Below are 13,128 nucleotides of genomic sequence, written 5' to 3'. Positions count from 1 at the left end.
AGTGGAATCCTTAATTACGGGCAAAAACATAGCACCAGTTCAAGAGAGACGGAACATGTCCCAGTTTAAAAACAAAATATATTATAGGCAGAGCATGATCATTTACTCAGAGTAGCCAACAGCTTATATACTTTCTTGGCGTGTACAGGTAAACAAAATATTGTTGCTGCAACTGTTGCCAACAGCCCCTAATGTTCACGGGTAAGTTGTGGGTGTCATGTGGTATGCAGAGTTTCTGCAGGGGATTCCTTCATGTGTTTTATGTAGTTAATATTTTGCAAACAGTCGACATAGTTGGGTGATGCCTGAAAGGTCGGCGATGACTTAAGATGTTACGATAAGTGCAAGATTGACCGTGAGCAAATGACACTGTGGGCTACAATACTGCTGGATGCGGAATTCTAGTAATAATATTAATGGTAGCATATCCCATAGCCACCAAGTACCTTGATGATTAACCAGTCATGCAAGTGACATATTAGCCTGCTAGCACCAGATGCCATAGTGAGCTCAGTAACACACTATATTTGATTGATAAAATAGAATATAATGTTTAGAAAAGAGAAAACAGATGGTCACATGGTGTTATTGGTTAGTATTGTAGCATTTATGTGTGCATTCCTAGCTCAAGCTATTGGGACAAAAGCGAAGGCATGAGAAGAGACAAGATACAGCGCTAGGTCTTGTTTCTTCTTATGCCTTTGCTTTATTAGTCACGCTTAGATATCAACAGACCCATTTTTCACTTCTGGTCATTTATGGGTGTTGAGCTGGCAGTGCCAATCGAGTGCAATATTCAGCTGCTTTCCGAGTATGCTGTACACCAAAATTTTTCATAGTGACTTCGAATCGCACCAGTGTCACAATCTCTGCCTAACTAGCTGAGTTTGGTTTATGTGATGTTATGTAAGATCAAATATTTTCAAAAGTAATATTGGGAGGCTTTTGCATGAAGTCACAGTCCAGCCATCTTGCCTAGCATCCAGGAGAACACTTTAGAACTAGCTTCTTGCAGCAGTTTATGACGTAGTGTAAGACATCTTTTTGTGAACTTAAAAGAAATCTGTTGAAACTTGATTGGATGTGCAATGTACATGCCGCAATGCCTCTGGACAATATATCTCCACCTTTGTGTCAATGGTGATAGCACTTTTAGCAGAAAGCGCAGCAGGAGGGTGCTTGACAATGTTATCTGACGGCACAAAAACCTTTCTTTTTTTCCTTGACACACTCTTCTGCGAACTTATCTCATGGGGTTTGGCATGCTGGTGCACTTGGGAAACAGGAAAAGGCATGCATTGATATAATTGATGCGCATTGATAAGTTACAGGACACATCATATTCCTTCCTGTAAGCTTTACGCAGGAAGCCACGACTCCAGCATCACGGATAAATTGTATTTGCGAGATCTTTCACTGGTGAATATCTCAGGTTGTTAAAATAGAGGATTTTATATAAAATAATAATTTTTGATGGTGTAAGTTTATAACAGCAGTAGACATAAGCGATTGTTCAATTATCATCGATATGGTCTTTAGAACTTTATATATGGTAACATATTTGTGAGAATTGAAGCAGGTCATGGCTCAGTTAAGACATATATTCAAATAATAAGAGTTCTCAATAAAAATCTGACATGGGGCCTGTCACTCTTATTCTGATATCCCCTGGTAAACATAAATGCTAATGAAGCTAACAAGTGTTTTCTCTCTTACACTGAAGAATATATGCATAGCATACCATTAGTTTTGCATAAGTGAACTCATTTTTACCATTACATGCTTGAGCCATAGTAAAGAGGCCACTTACATGGGCACTTCACTTAAGCTGGGGCCTGACCAGCTTTTTGAACACCATATAGGTATATATATTACCTTTCATAACTGCTGCACTTAAAGAAACTTCTTGTGACCTTGAAAAATTGTTCACTGTAGTGACGGCCTTATATGAGTACTTACAAGACCTCATAGTAGGAGACAGTTCAATTTACGGCCTGAGTCCTCTTGCACCACCAAGAATCTGGCACCTTTCGGTGGTGTAATCTTCCTACGTATAATTGTCTTAGTACTTTGCTATCAGTAATAGTGTTTTGCCTTTCTGGTGGAACTGCAGCCTGTATTTTTTCTTCTTTTTCTTTTTAAATATTTTTCTCTCTTCTTTCTTTTTCTTTCTTTTTACTGTATATCTGAGTATAAGTGCTGCTGCGCTTGACTGCTATTGATTCTGATTTCGAGTGAATCTGACTTGGCCTCATTTCAGTTACTGAGGGAACTATATATATTGATAACCTATGCATGCAAGTGGCGATGTTTCCATCCCTAATAAATGTTGTAAATTATTAGACTTTTTTTTTTTCATGGTCAAAAAAGCGCTCAGAGCAATTTGAAACGAGGTGAGCACACAGCAACATATTCATTCTCTAGGCATAAGCTATCCATACCATTAGAAATAACTGTTAGTTGGCTACCTCCTCTTAAAAAAATATAATCAACTTTGTCCCGTGTATATATTTAACTGTATTGTGTCTGTGCATGGTGTTTACATTGGAAATTTTGAAAAATGTTGAAGTGAGAAAATGCGGATAAGGTAGCTGTTGCTGGTGCTTCTAATGCACTTGTCATCCTATTGTCAGGAGTTGCAGAAATAATGCAAAAGTATGAATTAAAAGCCATGCACATCCGCACCAACGATGATGCAGTAAGCTTTGAACTGCAATAACATTTTAAGTGAACAGGTAGGGGCAACTCAAAAGGAACCACATATGATGTGATGTGGGTGACTGAACTCTGGTAATGACACTTGGGAGGAGGGGTAGGCTTCGGCGTGTCCAGCGGGTTCTGCACCCCCCTCCCTTCTCCCGGAGACTCGGGCCCCGGAGCCGACTCCCTTAGTCAGTGCATATGACCAGAGGCTTATGATGTTCAGTGGTGGAGGGCACAGAGCGCTGGAATATTCAATTGTGGGAACATATGAAGGACTAGCACAATGTGTGAAGACATTTTTTTTGCATTATTTATTTATTTTCTGTGTGTTATTCTTAATACGACAACAGTATGTGTAAGCCAGCTAGCTGCAGAAACTGTTTGTTGCCATTTGAGGAGCCAGGCTGCATGGGGAGAGTGCATGGTTGGTTTATACACCAGTATCTATGCTCATTGTTTCAAATGGAAAGGTACTATAAAGAAAGTCTCATGGAGTGGAGATGAAAGGCACACACAACAAGAAGAATATTATATAAAAGGATGCACAATTTGTTCTTTGTTTTTCACTCTTTTACTTATGCCTTCTATCACTGACTTTTCTATGTGTAATAATTATTAACTAGAATTCTACTTAGCCTTGTAGCTGCACTGGAATGGCTCTCAGCACGTAACAAGTGGTGAGTCAACAGCTGTGGCCTGTCACTCCTAGTTACATTGTGAAATGAATAGCACATGGATGACACAGCTAGGGGAAAGGAATTCCACATGTACACATACTTGTGTTATGCATGGAAGCTAGTTTTGTGCATTAATGAAATAGTTCTTTTCTTTGCAGTTGTCATAGCAACACTGCTGAGAACAGCTGTGCTGTTCGTGATATTGAAGTTCAAGAACAGCTGTTCATGCGACGTTCTTGATCAACAATGAGCAGGGCTACTAATAACCATTGAGCATGAGCCATGCATGGGCAATACCAGGCTTCTTTCAACATGGGCACAGCTATAGGGGAAGCTGGGACTAATTTTATATGCTATCAGTTAAGTTGCTGTTACAGGGTTTCAGTTCGACATAGGCTTATTGTAATCTCACAACCTCAGAACTGCTAACAAATGCATGCAGCCATATTCGTCAACTTATAATTGTGATACTTATTATTGTGATAGCAATAATATCCATGCACATTTCTGCCATCGCCTGGGCTGTGATTTTTTGTATAAAGTCCACAGGCGATATCACCGTTTCCGCCTGCCCTACGCTGTATGTGCAAGTGAAAGTGTGCGAGGGGCACCGACAATTGCGGCTAACCTCGCCTGCGCGAAAAGGGAGCAGGGAGGAAGCGCTCCATCTCCCATCGCACGTAAGGCACCCAGCGTTGCGAGCCACCGGGGAGTGGAGTGGAGTGAGGGGAGCAGCCTTCTGCTCCAGCTGCAACTGCGCATGTGGTGGTTACACACAGTCACGTGGCTGTATCTCGATAGCGGTCTGCGTTAAGGACAGAGTCTAAGTGCGTCAACGACTCATAGCTTTGTGCGTGCTGTGTGTTCTCGGCGCTCACTTCCCTTTGAAGCGATAGACAGCATGAAGGTCATTTCACTCACTGCTGCTTCCATGTTTCCTCACGCCAGTGTTTTGACAGTGAGTGTCAGCGGTCATCGAGTGTGATGTGTTCATGTTTGCTGTGTGCACTGACACCATGCTTGTTAATTTAGGTAATATGCCTATGTTTAAAACTTTATATGGCCGATAAAACTGCTATCCTTGCTTCGTGTAGCTGTCCACTAATTTGCTGTCGCAAATTATGCTTCACCTTTCAGCCAAAACTGCGACTTCATGTGATGCTCACTGCTTACGTAACAGCACAATAATAGCATGATTACCTTAGGACACCCCTTTCACTGCATGTCTTACCAATGTAACTGCATCACACACTATGACGTGACAATGTGCGGGGAAATAGAGAACATTTATTGCATTTTCATGTGTGGTTTAAACCGCACGTGCGCAGACACAAATCTTCCTGGTTGCGCATGAACCACTGTATTGACGTTACAAGGCAAACGCAAGTGTGCCTTCAGCAATGCTTTGTATGTCCACATGGCTGCAATTGCAAAGTAAACACAATTTCATGCATTGCACACGGTTGTATATGCAATCATGCCTGCTACAATCGCATGATCGCAGCTGTCACTGTGCACACAGGCAGCCACCAAGAAAGCATCATGACACAGCGCCTGCAAATGACTGGCCATGCACGATGGCCAGCTTGTGTGCCGTTAGCCTGTCGCTCCGTAATTCTCATGTGCATGGGAATAGCTCGAAGTGTACGTGGTTCAACGTAAGACCACTGCTCCAGTCCGACCTTTAGGTGTGCTATCTCCCCTCGCACCGCATAGACAAGGCTATCTTATCTGCTCATTCTTCGACGTGCAGCACACATGCAATGTGGCCCGGATTGGCAACACAGAACATAGATAGCCTTCGCACCTGCATGCGCTGGCCACAGGAGTCACTTCTCAACACTACCATTTCACACGCGCCTTATCATGGCCATCCAGTCTCTCTTCATATTGGTCTCGCTATGCCGCAGCACACCTGCTTACTTAGCAAGCTCATGTTTACTACAATTCATATCGCTCCTAAAGCTGCCAGCCTTCCTTTGTATAACATTCTAATGTGTTTGCTATTGCATTCATTGCTTCGCCCTTGTGGCGAAACTGTGTGTTTTTTTTTTTAACAATGCACTGCTGCATCATTCACACGTATTTAGATCGACCACTGGCTGGCTCATATTTACAGGGATGTCATTCATCACATTAGTCAATAACCGAGAAGAAAAGAGGTTAACCGAGGGGCCCGATTTTTAATAATCATATCATAAGAAGCCAACAAGCAAAGACACCGAGGACAACATAGGGAAAATTACTTGTACTTACTGATTGAATTGAAGGAATGGTAAATTAATGGCAATGAAAGCGGACGAAAAAAGTGACTTGCCACAGGTGGGGAACGATCCCACCTCTTTGCATTATGTCGAGTATCGCAGAACAGCTACCTACGCTCGTGTGCTCTTCTTTACAAAGTTTACTCTCTCTCTCTCTCTCGAGTATCGCAGGCGTAATGCGAAGATGTGGGAGCGTTGCCCACCTGCGGCAAGTTGCTTTTTCTTCCACTTTCATTGCCAATAATTTATCATTTCTTTAATTGAATTAGTAAGTATAAGTAATTTCCCCTATGTTGTCATTGGTGTCCTTGTTTGTTGGCTTCTTATGATATGATACGTTGGGCAGTAGGATCAAGAAAGCCGCATGTTGAGATTAGAGCTGCAATTCTTTAATTTTCTGGTTCTTTTTTTTTATCCAAATTTCTTTTTACATTCAATATTCACTTTAAGGAATAGTAGATTGTATGAATGACTTATTTGTGTTTGCCCAAAACAGAAAAGGAGGTATAGCCTATTTGGCTGCTTTTTCTCAAAACATGTAAAGGTTTCAACACTGTACTGTCTTGACTCACAATACTAATACAACTGTAAATCCTGAAAGAAACAAACACATATCCCTCTGCACTCATTGTTTCAACACAAACATTTTGCTTGGTGCTGTTTTCTGTGAAAGTTTTGAGCAATTCACAATTTCCTCACTATGTACTGGCCCACTGGTATAGTCTTTCTCTGTACAGTCACTGTCATACAACATGTTGGTTGACAAAGTGTTTATGTGTGGATACTTTATGTATGCTGCCTTCTTTAAATCACGTGGTGCTAGACCTGAATACATACGAAATAGAAAAGAGTAGTTTCTTTTCGTCTCTGACAGCTGTCACGAATTTGGTTATTGTGTGTGGTTCATTCCTGGCAAGCAAAGGCAGCTCAGCCTTGGTGACATGGGCTCATTGACTTTGGCAATACTGTATTGGTGCATATAGCTGAGGCTCAGGAGTTTTAAGAGTTAAGAAAAATATGTGATTGTGTTACTGTGGAAAGCACAATCTTCTTGGTATGGTGGGGCCACATATAGGTAAAGCTTGCCTATCTTAAATACATTTGTTTGTACTTTTTATTCCCAAGGAATTGTGCAATTAATAAGGTCATCCATCTCTTTCTCCATAATTTATAACTTGCACTTCCCACTCATAAGTATTTTTAATCCCGCTCATGGCATCTGACCTTCTCGCTTCTTCCAGTCTGTCAGATAGAGCTCGTAAATTCTCCCGCACCATAGTTGCTTACAAGCTAACAATTCAGAAGATTCTCCTGCAGAAGCATGCTGAGCCTACTCTTCATCAATCCATGCTCTACAAAACAAGTTTCGACCTATCTCGTGCATTCGTGAAGAGAAGGCACTGCCATGCCTCGGGACTAAAGCACGCCGCAGTTGCTCATGCACACAGCGAGGAAAAGCCATTTGCAAAGGCAGCATGAATTCTCAGAAGTTACAAATCCCTCTGCAAATGCACATACAAAATGTGGGGAACCATTGCAGTAGGGAGTGGCGCTGACCAGCAAATGAATGCATGTGGACCAGTGCCTTGATGAAGGAGCTGTGCATGAACAACAGCACAGATGAATAAAATTGAATATGCTGTGCAAAGTTGTGGATACATTCAGTTACACACAGCAGTGAACTTTGTGTTGAGAAACCAGAGAAAATGTGAACATGGGCCCCCCCCTAGGAGAGGGTAAAGTAAACAGTCATATTTGGTGGACAAGTGCACACGAATTCCTGGGGAGCTGCATTAGTGACTGCATTGTTACATTGTAATATACTGTGAAGTATGTGTAATTCATGCCAGCAATACCACGGGCATTCTTGTATATGTATCACTTGCATTTCATTATTTTGTTTTACTTGGATGAATTAGTTTTCCTTGTGTGCCCGACCCCTTATGTGGGGTCTTTAAGGTAATAAAATTAAATGAAATGAACCAGTACTATTCTATTTTTCATCAAGCACTCAAAGTGGAATTGAAGGTATGGACCTTTTATAAAATATCTTAGCATGTAAAGAGGTGATGATATGTACGTCTTTGTTATATGATTATAAGGTTTTCTACAAGGGCGAATCAGAAAGCCTTTGCCCCTATTTTTTATTAGTGGATGTAAAGTAAATAGAGGTAACTTCAAATATAATGTACTGTTCTATGCACTTTACCCTATTTTTCCACATAGTCCCTAGACCAGTTCAGACATTTTTCCCATCGCAGCACTAGATTTGAGATGCCCCTGTGGTGGAATTCGTCCAGCTGACTGTGGAACCCCTGTTGGACTGCTGTCTTGGCTTCATCATTGCCTGCGAATTGCTGTCTTGCCAGGAACTTCTTCAGCAGACTTCTCAAAGCGAGACATTTTTCCCCATATATAGCCTCCTTAGAAAACGAATCACACTATTACGTCCATGGAAAACGAATCTCCCCACAGCTTTGCATTTCATTTGTTTTTGTGGGCATAGGTTCACCAAATGCAGAGTTTATTTTATGATTTACAGTTTTGCTACATTGTTCTGCACAGTCACTACGTGACAATATACGAGGGCAGATCAGAAAGTCATTGCCCCTATCTTTTATTAGCCAAAGTAAAGTGCATACAGGTAATTACAAATATACGTACTATTCTACGTACCTTACACTATTCTTCCACATAGTCCCCACACTGTTCCATACATTTGTCCCATTGCAGTACTAAATTTGAGATGCCGCTGTGGTAGAATTCGTCCGATTGACTGTGGAACCACCATCGGACTGCTGTCTTGGCTTCATCATTGCACGTGAATTGCTGTCCTGCCATGAACTTCTTCAGCCTTTTCACATACGCGGGCTGCATTTCCCTTTGGATTTCAATAGGCATTCATCCCTTGCTCCATAGAAAACTATTCACGCTTTGTTGTTCATATGCTGTGGACATGTGATGCACAACTGCCAAACTGCCATCTTCAACAACTGACAGCAGCCCCGTGCTGTGGAGCTATTAGCAGATAAGACTGGGCCAGTCCAAGAAAGGTACACCGCTGGGAATGAATATGTTGGCTTCGCATTTGCAGCCCGTAATTTGGCTTAAAAAAGATAGGGGCAAAGACTTTCTGATTTGCCCTCGTATTTATAATGTGCATAGAATAGCACAACAAAGCACGAACAAATCATGTTCTATTCATACCTGTTGTCATACACAGCGTTGCATCCAACTCATGTGCTGCCAAGTGCTGTTTCCTTCCTTTGCGTTATTTCTTAACTTTTTCCCTATATTTCTGCTTACAGGGCGTGACCTTTCCATCTACATTTGCCATCATGGCTCGCTGGTCACCGGTGCAGGAACGTAGCTTCCTTCTTGCCGTCAGCACGCTAGGCAGCATTCTTGGTACTGCTGTGACACTACCTATTTCTGCTGTGCTGTGCCAGTATGGCTTTGCTGGTGGCTGGCCTTCAGTATTCTACCTCACAGGTGTGTGTGCCATCTGTGAACTGTTTTTACTGTTGGTGATAAGTTGTATGGCTGTGAAGCTAACATGCCAACACAACTATCTGAATGAATACCTTGGACATGCATGTAACAGCTGCTAATTGAAGCAATGCTAAGGGTGAATGTTATATCAAGCCAGGTTGGTGCCTGACTTCTTGGAGTCCTATCCATGTTAATTTTTTGTTTGTCTTCTTTTTGATGTGTGGCAGATAATTACTGGTTACCGGTTAAGGAGGAAAACTAGTTGAAAGCTCACCTTCAATCAATCAATCAATGGGACTCACGAGACGCTAAGGAAACACGCTGAGAGACTGCATACGTTCTTAGCCAAGCCATGCAAAGAATTTACGCCACTACACCGAACAGAAGAATTAAAGAAAGGATCCTCACAAAGTGCATCTTCTGCATGCACTGAAAGTCTATGAGTCCTGTTCCACATGTAACTCAGACAAAGTCACATATTTGTTTTTATCACTGTGACATATATTTGGCTTTGGCATTAGCACCCCCCCCCCCCCCCTTTTCTTTTGCGAATGTGGTTAACCATTTTTATTCAGTACCACAACCTGAGCACCTTTCGCAATCTTATAGATTCTGTTCTTAGGTCATGCCCTAGCTACAGCATACAAAAACAATTTTGGTTAATCCATAGATGACTATTTAGAATTTCTGAGCTTTTAACTTTCATCTACATTTATCAGCTATAATGCCAACATTGTTATGCAAGGGACAAGATATGCATTGGCTCCTGTGGCTCTTCTGCTATGTGATATTTCTCTAGCCTAATGTGGCAAGTGCAGAGAGGTGTGGGATAGTAGTGCAGCCAGTGTTATGCAAGGGACAAGATATGCATTGGCTCCTGTGGCTCTTCTGCTATGTGATATTTCTCTAGCCTAATGTGGCAAGTGCAGAGAGGTGTGGGATAGTAGTGCAGCCAGTGTGACCAAATATCATATAGCTCCCAAGAAGCATGGTTCATGGTATTTCTTATTTTCTTTGACACTTGTTTTCTGCATCTGAAATTCAAGCATGACATGCCAGAGAAGGGGGGGGGGGGAGCTGCAGTTTATTTATTTTTAATCAGACTCACGTATACTCGAAGTATCAACCATAAATATAGATGGAATCATAACGTGTGATGCATTGAATTCATAAAAGCTAAATTGAAGAATCGCCTTTAACTGCTTTCATCCACCACATGGATTGAGATAACAGTTTATGGCCAATTAGAATTAAAACTTGTCGCAATGCTATTTGTCTACAATTTGTTCCACCTTCTAAATATGTTAGCAGCGAGGTGTAGTATCCCCATAGATATTGTTATTTCTGTGCATACTATGAGTGTGCCTGTTGTAAACAGGACGACCAAGAAGAAAGCCTGTCCCAAGGAGTATGCCATGGGGGTTGTTCTGTACAAAACTAAGGCAGTTAACAGAACAACCCTCTTGCATGGTCGTTGTTATCTGGGCCAAACTTGGAGGCACCTAAATGACAGGCTAACTGAGCACTGCATGCCTTAGCAGGTCCAGCACACCTGGCTCATCACTGCCAAAGGTGTAAGTGTGTTCTGCATCTTGACACTGTACGCCTCCTTGGTCATTTCAATGTAGAACAAAGATTCATGTGTTGCTACTAAAAACTAAAGGTACTCAAATACGACAATTCTAAACCAAATCAAATACAAATATTCTAGGAAAATGGCCACCGAATGTCCAATTGAATATGAAATATTTTGTTTTCTGACAAAGTGAAATACAAAGCGTGCATGGAATAATTTTGGTTAAAAAGAAGGCTTATATATATTGACATTATTTACATGGATTACTTACAAGCCTATTTAAATATGCATATTACACCGTTTGCAAATGGACGTTTGATCAACTGAGGAGGTTGTAAACGAGAAACTGCTTTCAGTTATCTGGTGCGCCGTAAAAATGACGCTAATATAGCAAGGGACAGTTCATCATCAGTTGCACGTAGAACATTGAGTTCATTCAAAGAGAGAAATGCCTAAAAGTAGGACGTTCATAATGAATGACTAAAAATTATAGAGCAGGAGTTATCTGCAGCATATGATCACTCAGGAAGAGGGGCACCTGTACAGCAGTCGCAGCTTGCCGGCAGCAGAATAATTTGGAACAGCTCTAATTTCCATTGTTCTTTTCTTTAAGACTTCAGTAAATGTCATTATACCTTATATATCTGAAAAGAATGAGTATTCGATGATTTTGATTATTGAATTATGAAATCAAGTGAAAATTGAATAGCAAGAAAGTATTCTATTTTTACTCAGATCTCTGAATATTCACACACCCTTATTAAAACCAAAAGAGCAATCAAGTTGAGTGATGAAGTTGATTCCCTAAGCCACTGGATGAGTGGCATGCAAGCACAGTGATGTTTGCCTTTCTTTTTTGTTTTGTTATATTTTATTTCTGCTGCATATCGATCAGACTTACATGTAACAAATTACATGTTGTTAATTACTCGTAATCAATTATGCATTTTTGTAATTTTGTAATTCCATGATTAGGTACATTGTTTACTCAGTAACACTCATGGTAATTCAATTACTTTTTTCAGAAACCAATTAGTACATGTAACCAGTTACATTTTTAACCAAACAAGCTATGAAAGGTTACGCAGCTTTGAGCACTTCAATTTATTAGAAACTATATTGTCCAAACATGGGTTACCTCCTTTGCACAATCAGCGTCCTGCAGCTAAGCCTCGATTACATGAGCATGGCACGTACGCTTACGGATTTGCACACTCCACATGGAAGTCCAAGCTCTGAGCTTTTCTCTGATAAGAAATTTCTCTTTCTCTTTGGGAATTGCTTACAGGCAGCCTTCATTGGTGGTAAGAGCTGCTGCTCATTTCTTAATTCTTTGCCTAGTGCAGTCTGACTTCTCTGATATGGACAGAAGTTTTTGGCCATTATATGCGTCTAACTGTTTGATGTATACATTACTTATGACACCTATTTTAGTGATTGTAACACTTGAACACTATTGTTAGGGTCGCATAATATGCAGCTTTATATTAAATTGCATTACAGATTTGGCAACCTTTTCAAAAAATGTGCACATTTGCTGACATCCATTGCATTCAGTCGTTTAGTTCTAACTGGCTAACAAGTGAAGATGCCAGAATTAGGTCAACATGTTGGCCAACAATTTGAAATGGTGCTTCTATGGCTCAATAGTAATGGCCACGTTGAACAACATTGATGTAAGGAAATCACCTATGGACAATTTTTCAATTACTTTTTGGGGTGCAGTAGTTAGTAGCTGTAATCAATTATATTTTTGAAGGAGATAATTGTAATTGTAATCAACTACACTTTCATGATTTTGATGGGGGTGAAATGCAAAAGTGCTTGTGTGCTTAGACATAGCCGCATGTTAAAAAACCCTAGAAGGTCACCATTAATATGGAGCCTCCCACTATGGTGTAATTTACTGTGCAGCTTTGAGATGTTAAGTTATGTTATATGTTATGTTTTAGTTTTTTCTCATGTGAACACTACTTGTAGCCTAGTGCTCATTCTGTCCTTCTTTTTTTGCATGTGTGAGTCTTGTTCTTTAGCGCTGGTAAATATGCATCCCAATTTATTTGACTCTGATCTCAGAGTATGCATGTGTACTATATGGTAGCAATAGGCGAGATATATTGAACATCAACGTGGTTGCAGTGATATCATCTTGATACTTGCCTGTATCCTTATACATAATCTCATTACAACCAAAATGAGTCACCACCATCATGCACATACAAATAAATAAATAAATCAAACACTTAGAAACTGTGACAACAGCTGAGAAAGTGTTGGAAACTGGAGCAGCATTCTCGAGCGATCACTTTCAGGGTACGATCATGTCCACGAGATTTCACATCACTCTGCGTACACAGCCAACAACCTTCTTGGTAATATGCCAAGCTTCACACAATGTCAGGAACACTGTCGACTG

At 40.8% G+C, this 13,128-nt stretch overlaps 1 protein-coding gene across 1 annotated transcript in view; it reads left to right on the top strand.

The window, feature by feature from the left end:
• Positions 1 to 13,128, top strand: part of LOC139057729 (sialin-like) — a 37,161-nt gene that overhangs the window by 9,475 nt on the left and 14,558 nt on the right. The window contains exon 4 of the mRNA XM_070536477.1: positions 8,953 to 9,136. Within this exon, the coding sequence (XP_070392578.1) occupies positions 8,953 to 9,136 (184 nt within the window). The remainder of the gene's footprint in view (positions 1 to 8,952; positions 9,137 to 13,128) is intronic.

Source organism: Dermacentor albipictus, chromosome 3 (assembly GCF_038994185.2).
Source record: "Dermacentor albipictus isolate Rhodes 1998 colony chromosome 3, USDA_Dalb.pri_finalv2, whole genome shotgun sequence".
Lineage (NCBI taxonomy): Eukaryota > Metazoa > Arthropoda > Arachnida > Ixodida > Ixodidae > Dermacentor > Dermacentor albipictus.
This window is presented reverse-complemented; position numbering and strand designations above follow the sequence as displayed.